This window comes from Sphaerodactylus townsendi, linkage group LG07 (assembly GCF_021028975.2).
Source record: "Sphaerodactylus townsendi isolate TG3544 linkage group LG07, MPM_Stown_v2.3, whole genome shotgun sequence".
Taxonomy (NCBI): Eukaryota; Metazoa; Chordata; class Lepidosauria; order Squamata; family Sphaerodactylidae; genus Sphaerodactylus; species Sphaerodactylus townsendi.
In genome coordinates this window covers 118,402,977-118,418,487 of record NC_059431.1, presented here as the reverse complement: position 1 = coordinate 118,418,487, position 15,511 = coordinate 118,402,977, and the positions used below count along the sequence as shown (strand labels likewise).

Here is a 15,511-nt window from a genome sequence, read left to right as displayed (position 1 = left end):
CACAGCATTGGAAAATCAGGCAATGAGCTTCAGACCTACGGTTTCACTGTAAGTCTGGAAGCGCTAATTCATCAGGCAGCCTGGAAGGAAGTTCTGGCTGGGCATGGGCACACACACTTTGCCACCACTTCGAAGGAACAACACATGAAGAAGAAGAAGAAGAAGAAGAAGAAGAAGAAGAAGAAGAAGAAGAAGAAGAAGAAGAAGAAGAAGAAGAAGAAGAAGAAGAAGAAGAAGAAGAAGAAGAAGAAGAAGAAGAAGAAGAAGAAGAAGAAGAAGAGGAGGAGGAGGAGGAGGAGGAGGAGGAGGAGGAAGAGGAGGAGGAAGAGGAGTAGTAGTTTGGATTTATATCCCCCCTTTCTCTCCTGCAGGAGACTCAAAGGGGCTGACAATCTCCTTGCCCTTCCCCCCTCACAACAAACACCCTGTGAGGTGGGTGGGCTGAGAGAGCTCCGAGAAGCTGTGACTAGCCCAAGGTCACCCAGCTGGCGTGTGTGGGAGTGTACAGGCTAATCTGAATTCCCCAGCTAAGCCTCCACAGCACAGGTGGCAGAGCGGGGAATCAAACCCCGTTCCTCCAGATTAGATACACGAGCTCTTAACTTGATGATGAAGCGCCTGCTCCACCCTTTCTACTCAAGGAATTCAGTGCAGGAAATGGGTATGTTTCACCTCCATCCCCTGGTGGTGGAAAGTCCTGTTAAATCACAGTTGAATTATGTCCACTCAGCAGGGTTTTCAAGGCAAGAAACATTCAGAGGTGGTTTTCCATTGCTTGCCTCTGCGTAGCAACCCTGGACTTCTTTGGTGGTCTTTCATAGAAATACTGATCAGGGCCGACCCTGTTTAGCTTTCCAAATCTGATGGGATCAGGCTAGCCTGGGTTATCCAATGTTTTCACTTTGACAAAATGGGAAGAAGGGGAAATAACTTTTAGGGATGTGCATGGCTGCCCCTGTGATAAAAAAATGTTAGCCTAATGCATGTGTTTTTTAACATTGTGGAACAAGACTGCTAATATATGTGTGAACAACTTGTTTCCAAAATTGCCCTTAAATCTTGCAAGGACACACAGTGACTCAAGGCGAGTCAATTTGGGATTTCACCCTTCTGAGTTGTTAATTTTTAATTTACTGACGAGGCAGCAACTGCGATGCAGCACCACTCTGACTCAGCAGGAGAAAGAATTGTTGGTGTTTCTGTATTTTGGTGCAACTGTCTTGCTTCATCCTAAATTTAATAACAGAGCTCTACGTCTGACTCTGCTCAACCAACTAAGGCTGTGGTCCTGTGTGCAGCTACCAAACAGTAAGCCCCACTGAGCAAAGAGCAACATATTTCTAAAGAAGACTGCATTGAAACAAGCTGTGATATTCCTGCCTTTTTAAAGAATTCCAACCATGGAAATGTGTCATTCGCAACTCCAGACCTATTGTCTAGCTTAGGAATTCCCAAAGTGGGCACTACTGCCCCCGCCCCGGGGGCAGTGGAAGCATCAACAGGATGGTGAGGAATTTGGGGGTGATGGGGAAAGAAGCACAGGGATTCCAGCTGGCGGGTGAACCACCGAAGCTGTGCCCCAGATCTAGCTGCAACAGCCTTTGCGAAGTCGCCAGCCCTGTCCCCAAGAAGCAATGGCCCACACCACTGCCAGGTGGTGCTGATGACTGGTGTGGGGGATGGGGGGGCAGTGGTGGCCTCCCAGGGTGCCTAGATCCCTAGCAGAAGGCGGGGGGTGGGGGGGGGGCAAAGTGATTCCTTCCCACTTGGCAATTTTAATTAAGAAAGAGCATGCCAGGCGGTTGGAGAGGCAGGAGCCGCAAACTGCAGAATGTCCTGCCACCTAGGATTAGGAACTTCCAAGCAGGTTTGAGAACTTGTCATGTTAGAATCCCCAAACGCACAGCTGTGCCAGAATGTATGAACAAGGAGGCTGAGCTCATGTGGTCAGTTATACTATTTCCCAGCAGCGTCACAGCAGCGTGTTTCCACCTAGATTCTCTAGAAGCGTTAGAGAAGCGTATTTAAGCGTCATCTTGCCAAAACCTTTATTCTCGGTACTGTTAAACATAGAATTTTGATGGAAGGGCAAAGAAAATGGCAGGCGCAGCTTTACAAAAATGAAAGTGCTGCTGATAGCCGTCCGGAGCACTACAAACATACTTTTATCAAAGTTCTATGTTTAACAGTACAGAGAATAAAAGTTTTTGGTGAAGGTGGCACTTAAATACAGTTCTCTAATGTTTTTAGAGAATCGGAAGGGAGGGGGGGGAGACAGGCGCTAGGACCCCGGCAGAGAATTCATCCATACAAAGGGTCCAGGACATTGGTTCTCAAGAGCTCGTATATCTAATCTGGAGGAACCGGGTTTGATTCCCAGCTTGGCCGCCTGAGCTGTGGAGGCTTATCTGGGGAATTCAGATTAGCCTGTACACTCCCACACACGCCAGCTGGGTGACCTTGGGCTAGTCACAGCTTCTCGGAGCTCTCTCAGCCCCACCTACCTCACAGGGTGTTTGTTGTGAGGGGGGAAGGGCAAGGAGATTGTAAGCCCCTTTGAGTCTCCTGCAGGAGAGAAAGGGGGGATATAAATCCAAACTCTTCTTCTTCTTCCTAATGCCGTGACCCTTTAATACAGTTCCTCATGCTGTGGTGACCCCCAACCCTAACATTTATCCGTTTTACAGATGGAGAACACTGATGCAGAGAGTCTTAGGCGACCCCTGTGAAAGGGGCCCGACCCACAGGTTGAGAACCACTGGTCCAGGAAGATATAATTCTCACATTTCCTGTTGTCACCTTTCCACAGAAAAAGGTATGCACAGGGTTAAAGCTATTAATTTATGTCAGACCGATTTTAATACTGATCTCTAAATTCACGCAACATGGTCGTGAAAGACAGATATTATGCCTAAGTACTACTGTAGACAAGCATTTGTCTATTTTGGGAGAAAGGGTGAAGCAGTAAAGCAAGTCAGTATCTGGGGATGCATTTCAACCAGCTGAAATCATGAACCAGACTTTGGGAGAAAAAAGAACAGAAGAACCGGCTTATTAGCAGTCAGCAATTTGTTCTTCGTCTTCCCGCCTTTCCCTATCAGAGTATTTCATCCTACCCATTTGCCCAGTACAGACAGTCCAACAACCAGGAACTGCAGTGATGCAACGTTCGTTTATTTATTCTAGCCATTAGCTCCTCTCCACCCAATTCAGGGTTCCCGTGCAGCAAACATCAAAGTCAACTGGGGAAGGCAAACCAGCCAGTAAAAAAATATATAGTCTGCCTAGGTCACAGTGGTGGCAAACCTATGGAACTCCAGATGTTCATGGACTACAATTCCCATCAGCCCTTGCCACAGGGGCTGATGGGAACTGTAGTCCATGAACATCTGAAGTGTCATAGGTTCGCCACCACGGGGTCTAGGAATTGTTGTGATGTATCATCACTCTATGAATCAGTAATGAGCTGGTGGTTGCACCTTTACCTTTTCAGGTAGAACACAACTGAACTGATACGGTCCCTGCACCTCTGCTAATTCAGGGTGCTCAGAGGTGTCAGATGTTGAGGGGTCTCAAATCCTCCTCATGTTCTTCAGGCCCGCTGGATGCCTCCCAGCGCTGCTAGTGGCTGCCGGCTGCCCCCTGAAGCTGCCCTGGCCTGCCAAACACCTCCGGCACTGCCCTGGCCCATCACAGGCCTGCAACGCAGCCCCAGCCTCCCCGGAGCTGCGCCAGCCCATCGGACGCCTCCTGGCACTGCTCCAGTCCACCAAATGCCCCTGCCCTGGCCCACCAGACAACTCTTGGTGCTGGCCCTGGCCCACTGGATGCCTCCCACTGCTCTTCCCTATCCCCCTGTGATCTTTTCCAACCTTAACAACATGCCCACTGCCCTCCAGCCCCTCCTCATTCCCGCACAATCTCTCTTAACCCTCTTACTGCTACCCTGTTTCCCCTAATATAAGACATCCCTGAAAAATAAGACATAGTAGAGGTTTTGCTGAAGTGCGAAATATAAGGCATCCCCCGAAAGTAAGGCATAGCAAAGTTTTTGTTTGGAAGCATGCCCGACGAACAGAACACAGAAAAATAAGACATCTCCTGAAAATAAGACATAGCGCATCTTTGGGAGCAAAAATTAATATAAGACACTGTCTTATATTCGGGGAAACACGGTAGCAGCAAATGGAGATGTGAGTTGGTGGGAGGGACAGAGAAGCAACTGCAGTGTTGGAGGGGTGGAGAAGGCAAGCAGGTAAGGCAGTGCACCCCCCCCCATCCCCCACTGGAGTCCATTATATTAGGCCATAAAATGGGTTTGGCTGCGAGTACAAACATAACTGGCCAAGACTTCACCATTTCAAGGGCACCAACATTCTCATTTTGCATCGCGAACTCAGAGATAGCATTAAGGAACTTTCCGTTTTTGATTGCACGCACGCACGCACGCACGCATGCAAATACACACACATACATATATCTGGGCAATTCCTTGTCTAAAAGCTTCCAAAATCCCCGAACAGACACTGAGGGTCATTCCGCACATACAGAATAATGCATTTTCAAACTGCTTTCAGTGTTCTTTGAAGCTACACGGAATAGCAAAATCCACTTGCAAACAGTTGTGAAAGTGGTTTGAAAACGCATTATTTTGCGTGTGCGGAAGGGGCCTAATATTCAAACACTTAGCACATTCTGGTCCAAACACATGGACACTCTCACACAAAATTAGCCTCCTGACCAAAATACTGTGCACACATTCATGGTAGTTTCATGCAGCCATCCCAGTTTTTCTAAGCCTTCTCCATTCCCACCCAGTGTGAAGAGAAAGCAAAGGAAGCAGAAACAGAAGCAGAGCTCAAATCCAACATATCTTCACTCATAAGGAAGCCTCCCTTGATTAGTCCAGGCCTTGACAAATTTTCTGTAGTTTTATCAACCGCTGCCACACCCAAACGATAGGACCCAGACTTCCATTTCTGCCTTCAGGGTTTTGTTAAGTTGAAGGAGCACACTTACTCATAATTGCTACCCCAAAACCTAATCCTAAAATCGACACCAATTCTTGTCATTTTAATAACTATAACCAAAGTGTTGTAGTGTGTAACAAATACAAGGTGACCCTGGTTGTCATCACAACACAAAGCTAACCTATATCCCTCACCTACATAAGCTCTGTACTTCTGAGAATCATCAAGAGGCACTTACAATAAAGGAACACTGAAAATGCCAGACGCCACAGTGAAATTTGTAGGCACCACAGATGCGTGGATTAAAATTTGCAAAACTGTATAATAAAATCAAGTACGGTCTTGGTCCTTCTCACCAATTTCAGAATACTCTGCCTGTGTATGTATTACACATACCCTGTTTCCCCGAAAATAAGACATCCTCTGAAAATAAGACGTAGTGGAGGTTTTGCTGAAGTGCTAAATAGAAAGCATCCCCCAAAAGTAAGACGTAGCAAAGTTTTTGTTTGGAAGCATGCCCGACAAACAGAACACCAGAGTATGCAGCTGTGGAGCGGAAAAATAAGACATCCCCTGAAAATAAGGCATAATGCATCTTGGGGAGCAAAAATTAATATAAGACACTGTCTTATTTTCGGGGAAACATGGTACATTTTAACTGCTCACAAAGAGTAAAAGCCGGAGCATTTCTTATTCCCACCCACTCATTCAAGACACAGCAAATTATTTATCACTTTTTTCTCCAACAAGGGCATTCAAGCAGTTGATTGGCTGTTGCCAAACAAGCCTGTAATTTAAATGTGTTTGACCGAAATTTCTTCGTAACTAGACACTAAATAAGGAAAACCCAGATGAGGAAACATGACGGGGCGGAGGGGCGCCCGGCAGCAGCCCAACCAGGCTGTTCCTTTGGCCTACGGAGGCTCTGCCAGCCAAAGGGGCAGAACTGGTGGGGCAGGGCCAAGGGGAGGGGCGTGGGGCGAATTTCCCGGCCCCTTCATGACCAACTGGTATGCACCCAGGGATATGTGACCCCACATATCCCTGTGAGCACTCCGCAGCCCCTCTTGGTTCCCTCTCCAGGACACAGAAGTTGCAGCTCCTCTCATTACAGAGCTGGCCACGCTTGTTCATCAGGGCTCCCTGCCCCCCCCCCCCCCCCCATTGTCAGGACTGCAATTCCCAGCAATCACCAGCTCCCACCTTTTTGCATTAGAGCGGGAAACCGAGCTGGGGAGCTACATCAGACCGAAACTACGTAGCTCCGTCAGAACCAATGGGAGACCAGGGACCAGGGAAGAGGGGAAAAGCTGATTGGTTACTGTCTGTTTTGAAAATTGAATAAATACTGGAACTGAGGACAAGAATTCTCAGATCCAGCACCTTGTAGTTAGGGCGACCCAAGTCAATAAAGTTCTTCTTTTAACGTTGAATTTGTCTGAGTGGTGTTCAGCCTTACACCCATCTCTTTGGGAAATGGCTTTGACAGTTTAAACCAGTTTCAAATGGTTTCATACATGACGTGTGCCTCTACGCAGCAAGTTTAGACCAGTTTCAAAGCTGGGTTCACACATGACATGTGCATCTATGCAGCAAAAGATTTAAAAACAATGCTGTTGGGTATCCTACCAGACAAGCTTCCTAAGAAACTGAACGAACTGTGTTGGTACTTAATAACTGCTGCAAGAGTTAACTGCAACAGCTAGAAATCTGACGAAAGCCTCACAACAGAATGCTGGGAGGATAAAATCAGAGAAGATGCCATCATGGCCAAACTAACTAATCTCACAAATCGGCATCCAAAAGATGAATTGGAGGAGAAATGGAATTCTTGTTTTTCATATCAATCCGACCTGACCATGTAAAAACAAAATATCTTGAAATCTGCAATTTAGCAATGTAAGATATAATAAATGGATTAGTAAAAATGCTTAGAAGTATATAAATGATAAATATAAATGATATAAACAAGCCTGTGAGGTAGGTTAGGGAAAGTGTGTGCAACTGGCCCAAGATCACCTAGCAGGCTGGCACTGCAAAGTAGAGATCTGAACTCAGATATCCAAGATACTATGCAGACACTATACAATATGCTAAAAGAAACAGAGAGCTCTGGATCATTCTGCATCATATGAACAACTAGGAAAACGCTGCAGAGATCCCAAGCAGGTGCCTCACAGCTGAACACCCTTTCCTTGACCACAGAGACAGTTTCTGGGCTTGGAAAGCTCTCCTTACAGACCAAGGAGGAAGCAAACTCTTCCACTTTCTTTGGAAACAGATCGCAAGACAGCAAAAGGAGTGTGACTGCAGAGAGGGCCCAGCTGCCTCTGACTACAGGACCATGCCTGGCAAACCACCTTCCCAGGTTTTATGGTGTGTGTCCCCCCCTCCTCTAAATTCCAAAAAGGGGCAAACAAGATTGGTGACCAATGAATGAATAGACCACAGAAAAGGTATTGGGGAAATGGCGTGGGGCTGACAAACTCCTTTTAGTCAAGCATGAATTTTCCTGTCCCTTTCTTTGTTTTCTGGAGGCGGGAACAGTTATAGTTTCTGATCTTCATATGCCCAGGGTTCCACACACTGACCGCTACCAGTCTGCTCTGAAAAGGGAAGGGAGAGTCACAGTTGAGAGGAGGGAAAGGGTAGAGAGAGGGAAAGGGAAAGGTAAACCCCTGTGCAAGGAACCAAGTCATTAGTGTCCGGGCCCTGCAGGACCTTGGGGATTTCCGCAGGGCCTGTAAGACCGAGTTGTTCCACCGGGCCTTTGGAGAGACCAGCCGCTGAGGGTGCCCCAGCCCCCCCCCCCTCTCTATATGGGTCCTTAACACCATTGGGACCCATTATTCTTTTACAGTGGGAGGGTTGCGTAAGGGTTTCATGGGACACTGTCTGGGGACATAATCTGCTTTGGGACATAATTGTTTTAAATTGTATGTATGTTTTCATATGTGATATTTTATACTGTACACCACCCTGAGCCCTTCGGGGATAGGGCGGTATATTTGATTGATTGATTGATTGATTGATTGATTGATTGATTGATTGATTGATTGATTGATTGATTGATGATGATGATAATGGTGCCCCCGTGCCACACATCATTAACATCATCTTATTTAGACAGTAGAATCTCATGTTTCTCCAGATGTTCAGGAACTACAATTCCCATCAGCCTCTGTCAGCATGGCCAATTGGCCATGCTGGTAGGGGCTGATGGGAATTGTAGTTCCTGAACATCTGGAGAGCCGCAGGTTCCCTACCCCTGTACTAGGCAGACTATGTTTATGGGGTGGTTTGCCACTGCCTTTCCCAGTCATCTATGCTTTCAAGTAGGTGCAAATCCAAAGGGGGGGGGGGATCCACAGACCTCTCCTGATTTCCTAGTTAGGAGAACACACAATGCTGTGTAGCAGACAACATTACCAGCCAGAAAAGAGCAGCAGTATAAAGCTACAGGAGCAGCAGTGGCGTAGTGGCTAAGAGCAGTGGCTAAGAGCAGGTGCACTCTGATCTGGAGGAACCAGGTTTGATTCCCAGCTCTGCCGCTTTAGTTGTGGAGGCTTATCTGGGGAATTCAGATTAGCTTGTGCACTTCAACACACACCAGCTGGGTGACCTTGGGCTAGTCACAGTTCTTCTGAGATCTCTCAGCCCAACCTACCTCACAGGGTATTTGTTGTGAGGGGGGAAGGGCAAGGAGATTGTAAGCCCCTTTGAGTCTCCTGCAGGAGAGAAAGGGGGAGATATAAATCCCAACTCTTCTTCTACTCTTCTTCTACAAAGAAGCATCTGCGCGAAGGTCTTGTGAAGCAGATTTCTGCCTTCTTCAGCTTGTGGGCATTTTTGAAATTCAGATACAGAACAGCACAACCACAAAATGGCTGCCCCAGGAGGTGGAGCCAGCTATGGAAAGGTTGCCACGGCTTCCCTCCAGCCACACAGTGAAAATCCTTGGGCTGTGGGGGCAGTTGATGCCAAAGCGATGATTTTTGAAAATCTGCCCAGCCAATCAAACCTCCAGTGGCCAGTCAAAAGCCTTGCCTGGCCCCACCCACTTTCTCAAAGCATGTGGGGGGCTCCAGCAAAGGTGTCAGCGGGTGCCACGCTGCCCACAGAGACCACAAACTGGGAACACCTGCAGAATCTTCTCTGCTGCCTAATCCATGTAATGCAAAAAGCCCAATCTCTCTTACGCCCGTCAGCCAGGAGCGATTCAGAATATCACCCAGAAAGCTGTTCATACACAGTGGCTCAGCTGCCTCTCTACCCATAGACAGAGTCAGCGCTCGTCATTTCTCACCAGAGCGCTCCAGTTCAGAAACAACAACAACACTTGCAATTAGCACCTGAGATTTTACCTGCTGATTCTCGGACGGAGCAAAAATCGTCAACGTCCATGGTTTCCAAGGTAGCCACGCTGGCTTTCTATGTATGCCAATAAAGGCTTTGCTTGCTTGCTTGCTAGCCACGCTGGCCCCTGTTCTTGTTCTAGTAACATTAAGTGATTTGATTAGATAAATAAGGAATTGTTTCGTAGTATATTTCTAGTCACAGTGACAATGCAGCAAACAGAAGCATCAGGGCGGACATCCCATGAATCCATTCTGCTGAGGAGGAATTTCCTTCCAGCACAAAGTGTCGAGGAAAATGTTTCTGGCTCTGAAAATGGACACTCCTGTATCACACACCATTACAGCTCAATTAACTTCCAGACTAGGCAGGATATGAGGTAATAAGCACACACACAAAGCTATCTGGTACTGAATCAAATCATCGGTCCATCAAGGTGGTCAGTGTGGCCTACTCAGACTGGAAGCTGTTCTCCAGGGTCTCAAGCAGAAAAGGTCTTTCACATCACATGGATGCTGGAGATGCCAGGATTGAACGTGGGACCTTTTGCATGAAGGAGACAGACTCTTCCAATCAACTACACACACCCCAACCTAACACATCTCACGTCTGATGGATGCTGCAAGAATAACATCATTGTGAATCGCTGATCCATGGATGCTTGGGTGATTGATATCTTGAGCTAAGAAGGTCCTGGTTCAAGTGTCTGCTCTTGTTGTGTTACCCTAGGTAAGTTGCCTACTCTAGTCAAGACACAGCTTCAGGTCAGCCTCCATCATCCCCACAGCTCCACAACACAAGGAGAACAATACTAATCTGATCTAAAGGGCTGTGGTAAGGATTACCCAGCTAACACATCAGACTTCCTTGGAACACTCAAATGCACTACAAATGAACTGCGGTTGTTCTTGGTGAAATGCAAGTCATTTACAAAAGGCAGAATGTGTGTAAAGAAACAAAGGGCATTTTACTACCAGGCACACTGCCTCTTGTCAAAACAGAAGCCCATGATAGGGTCTGTTTACTCTACAAAACTGTCCTCTAACAGCAACACATAACGTCTCCCTTTGGATCACATGGAAACCATTCCTCCTCACTCATTCATACCTGAGAAGGAAAAACTGAGTCTTTATTATGACCCATGGGTCATTCAGAAGAACGGAGTCAAAATTATTCACAACAATCACCTACATGAAGTCTCAGTGTCCATAATTCATCCTGACACATCTAACAGTTCCTGGTTTCAGCTTGGGGCCACATTTCATTCCCTAGGTCATCTGCGACCACACGGACAAGAAGAAAATTACAAGAACAAAGGAGGAAGCCAGGTAAAGAATGACAAACTCCATTCTCTGTCTAACCATAATAAAAGCCCCAATTCAAGGGGTGTTGTGAGGTTTCCAGGCTGTAGGCCCGTGTTCTAGTAGCATTTTCTCTTGCCGTTTCGCCTGCATCTGTGGCTGGCATCTTCGGAGGATCCTCTGAAGATGCCAGCGACAGATGCAGGCGAAACGTCAGGAGGAAATGCTACTAAAACACAGCCATGCAGCCCGGAAACCACACAACACCCCAGTTATTCCGGCCGTGAAAGCCTTCGACAATACACTCTAATTCAAGTTTTCCTCCTCTCTGCATCTCCATTAATGCTGCATTTCCCTGCATTCGGGTTCTTATTCAGGACGTGAGCACAGAGGATGAAGTTATCAGCAAGCAAAGAAAGCTTTAACCCTCTTCACTTGGGTATCTTTTGGGTACCTTTGCTAGACGCAGATCTCCCGGACTATTTTCTATACATGCGTGGTGGTTCCCAAATATGATCTGCACTATGCTAAATGCACACTCAAGATTCTCTTTTCTTGGAGAAACCTTCCAGCTGCGAGTGTCCACATTCAGAGCGAGAAGAACTGTTTTCCTCCCCAGACAGTTGAGTGTTCTCCTGGTCCCTCATCTGACATTATGCCAGGTAATTGCATTAACCCTTTATGCTTCCAGGTACTTCCCATGATGGCCAAGCTCATAGGATTCCATGGGAGCAAGAAGGGGGCTCAGCCAACAGCCACCTCTTGGGCTGCAGGGTCTCAGAAGGAGTCTGAAGGAAACAAGCCAGCCGCTAAGTGCACACTCTGATCCTGGGTACCATTTCTGTACTTGGCCCTGCTCTATTGTGGCGCCCACTTTGTGGAACGGCCTGCCTGATGAAGTGCACTTGGCTGGCTTTTAGTAAACTATGCAAAATGGAATTATTCAGGAGGGATTTTTTTGCACAGGCCTATACACAGAAAGTTGCACTAGTCAAAGCATAGGGACTCTGGCCTATTGCTGCCTATCTCTTTACGTATGCTCTGAGCAGACAATTTTACACCACTTAACCTGACATGTTTAAGAATTTGCTTTTAGATTTCTGCAGCCCAAACCCCATCATTCGGTTCACTGGATGTCCCACCCTGTTGATTACGCTTGACTTGCACCATGCAATGTGCCTTGAGTTCTGTGAGAAAGGCGGATTACAAACAGCCAAACAAGATCGAGGGAACAGGGCCACAGTTAACACTGACAAAAATTTGGGTACCCTCCACTGCTTCGTTGACTGTCATGCCATTTCTCTCACTTTGCAATCCTTTGTTGAACTGCTGACTACATGTCTCATACGGCTCTTATTGCAACGTTTGTAATTGCATAATTCAGCACGAGTGACTAAAAGTCCACCTACCAACGTATCCCACAAGAGCAAAAAAAAGTGTTCACATGAAATGCTGCCTTTCTGAACAACATAAAACAGAGTAGTCCAAAACACATCAAGCGCAGTCGCCCATCACAGTATACAGATCTGAATATATTGGTTGAAGTCATATTGCTCACTGACAGATTGGGAAGTCAATGTTTGATGTTGCACTTTGCATGATTGAAATGACAGTACGAGCCACAGGTCTTCTGCTCTGCTTTGGCTTTTGTGGTTATATGATGACTCTGTGGATTGACTTGAGAATACACTACTGTTGCCTCTAAAATGTGGCAGCAAGAACCCATTTTGAATGTACTGCCTTCACTGCCGAAATTACAGAAGAAAACATACGTTATGTTGTGCCCACCCTCCCTCTCTTCTAAACAGATGGGCACTTTGCCTCATTTCTACCCAAAAACAGCTCATCTGCCTGCCCTCTCCCTTTTGGGATCGTATCTACCATTTCCAGCAAGCACATCTTTGCTGTGTAATACATAAGTGTACATTGCTGTACGATACTAATACTATATAATTTTCCTTTACTACACCAGTAGTTAATATATAATAACTTTTATTGCGCACTGCAGCTGTAGAGCAAAGATGCTACAGGAGGAGGACATGTGAAGCGTCCTGAGGACAGCCAGCCCCCATGAGTCCACTGGTGTCCCAAGGGTGACCCCCAGCACCCCGTGGTGGGCTATTGCTCCAAAGCGAAGTCAGGAGCCAGGACAATTCTCCCCAGCCCCCGGCCCACAATTCCTAAGAAAAGGGAAGTTTCCAACACGTATTCATGATTCGTGCCCAAGGCCCCTTCCGCACATGCAAAATAATGCGTTTTCAAACCACTTTCACAACTGTTTGCAAGTGGATCTTGCCATTCCGCACAGCTTCAAAGAGCACTGAAAGCAGGTTGAAAGTGCATTATTCTGCATGTGCGGAAGGAGCCTCAGTGTCTGTTCGAGGATTTTGGAAGCTTTTAGACAAGGGGGCTGTGTTTGAATATTAGGCCCCTTCCGCACACGCAAAATAATGCGTTTTCAAACCACTTTCACAACTGTTTGCAAGTGGATCTTGCTATTCCGCACAGCTTCAAAGAGCACTGAAAGCAGGTTGAAAGTGCATTATTCTGCATGTGCGGAAGGAGCCCAAGAGTCTTGCAGTCAGCCTCTTCCCTTCTTCTCCCAACACCCCACAGTACAGGTGCAGATAGTTTGCAGCCTGGGCGCCTGCCCAGCGCTGAAGGGGCAGCCTGATGGTCCCACCGGTCGGGCTTCTTCAGGCCCCTCATCCCCCCCCCCCCGCGGGATGCCGCCTCCTGCAAACACGGAGGCGCTCCTGCTGCGGCCACTTCTCGGGGTCGACGACGCCCCCCCCCCCCCCGCCCGGACTAAAGCGGCGGCGGCCCTGCTCTCTCTCCACAACCGGGCCAGCCAGGCGTCGCTTCCGCTTCCCCGCAGGGGCGGCTCTGACAATACGCCCCCCCCCTCCCCAGGAGCGGAGCAGCCGGAGCAGCCAGGCCCAGCGCTGGGGCCTCCTCCCCGCGCTCCTAGGGACCCCCCCCCCCATCCATCACCCCCCCCCTGCGAGAAGGCCCCTCCAGCCACCTCTCCCCGCCCGGTGCCAGGCCCGCTTTCCCCGGGGGTCCACCGGGACCTGCTCCGGAGAAGGCCCGCGGAAAGGCGGCGGGGAGGGGGGCGCTCCGTCGCTCCGCCCCAGCAGGGAGGCCGTCCGGCGAAAACTTCCCCGGAAGGGCGGCAGCAGCAACAGCAGCAGCAGGAGGAGGAGGAGAAGGAGGGAACGTCCCGCCGCCGCCACACCGACACCTGCCCCCCCCCCCGACACCCCCGGTTGCTCAGGCTGCTGCTGCTGCTGCTCGGTCCGTCTCTCGCCCAGCGGCCCCCCCCCCCCTTGAACCGGCTTTCCTATTACCTGTTTCGGTTCAGCCCGGAGAGCGACGGGGACGGGAGGCGGCGCGGGGCTGCCTCTTCTCCAGGGGTGCCCACTCCCAGCTGGGGAGTCCCCGGGGCTTTGGGGGCGGGGTTCCGCCGAGCGCGCCCCCCCCCCTTCGGCCCTCCTCCTCCTCCCCCCCCTCCCCGCTGGCAGACTCACCGGCGGCGTCGGCGGACTGGGCGTTGGGGGCGTTGGCGCCGGGGGGCTCCCCTCCCGCGTGGTTGAGGTAGAGGGTGGCGAGCAGGTGGGGCTGGGTCTTCTCGAGGGCCACGCGCAGGTCCTGGAAGTGGTCGCGCTCCTTGCCCAGCAGCAGCTGCAGCAGCGCCTCGGCCTTGCGCACGCGGGACGGCGGCGGCGGCGGGGGCGGGGGGGCCCCGGGCAGATGTGGCTGCTGCTGCCCCTCGGCCCCCTCCTCCCCGGCCCCGCCGAGAGCGGCGGCTTCGCGCAGCTGCCGCAGGTCGTGGGGGCCCAGGGCGCCGGCCGCCTCCAGCAGCTCCACCACCCGGTCCACCTCGCTCATGGCCTGCGCCAGGCTCTGCCGGCACTGCCCCAGCAGCTCCTGGTGCTTCGGCTCCATGGCGGCCCCGACGACCCCCGGCCCGCCCGCCCGCCCGCCTCCCCGGCTGGCTGCGGCTCCTCGGGCCCTCCCTCCCGGGCCCGCCTCCCTTCCCGGCGCGCCGCTGGGCTCCCCGCCTCCTCCCCCCCTTCGCGGGCTGCAGACAATGGGGAAGACACGGGCCGCCGCCGCCCCCCCCCTCCTCCCCCCGCCTGCTCCGACCAAGGCCCCCCCCTCTCCGGCGCGGGATGGGCACCCGGACCGCCTCCGCCGCGGCAGCTCCGCCCGCCTCCCTGCCTTCGCTCTGGTCGGGCCCCGCGCCGTCGCAGGCGCCTCCCTCGCCCGCCGCCCGCACCCAGGCGGAGGGAGGGGAGGGGAGGGGAGGGGGCTGCGGGCCGGGGGCGGCTTCAGCCTCCGCCTCTCAGGCGCCCCAGCAGCAGCTGCTGCTGCTGCCGCGCGCAGCCATGTTGGCGGACCTGCCGCGCCCCGGACCTCCTGCGCGCGCGCCCCCACCCCTCGCCCCGACGGCCCAGGCAGGCACCCAGGCGGCAAGGAAAGCGAGGGCGAGGAGGCGGCGGGCCGCACTCAGGCGCCCCCCGCCCCCAGGGTGGCCCTGGCGGCTCCTGCCGCGTTCCTCCGACGGGCCTCCGGGCTTGAGGCAGCCGCGGAGAGCTCGCACCCCCCCCCCGTCCCCCCACAGACCGGGACCTCAGGCCAAGCCCCCCGCCTATCCCAGGGGGGCGGCCCAGGGATGGTTAGGACACGGGGCAGGAGGGTTATTTGGATCCACGCGCTGGGCCCTAGTGAATCCCCCTCCCCGGGAGCCCCACACCCTCGCCTCCCTAGGGGTGGGGGTCTCGGGCCTCCCCTGTCGGTCGTCTCCTTCCCCTGCGGGTGTCAGTTTAAAGCATAGGTGTCAAACTCACGGCCCTCCAGATGTTATGGACTACAGTTCCC

General features: G+C 51.1%; 1 protein-coding gene across 1 annotated transcript in view; it reads right to left on the bottom strand.

The window, feature by feature from the left end:
• Nucleotides 1-14,859, bottom strand: part of DLG5 (discs large MAGUK scaffold protein 5) — a 148,646-nt gene extending 133,787 nt beyond the window's left edge. The window contains exon 1 of the mRNA XM_048504454.1: nucleotides 14,158-14,859. Within this exon, the coding sequence (XP_048360411.1) occupies nucleotides 14,158-14,575 (418 nt within the window). The 5' untranslated portion in view covers nucleotides 14,576-14,859. The remainder of the gene's footprint in view (nucleotides 1-14,157) is intronic.
• Nucleotides 14,860-15,511: the final 652 nt, after the last annotated feature.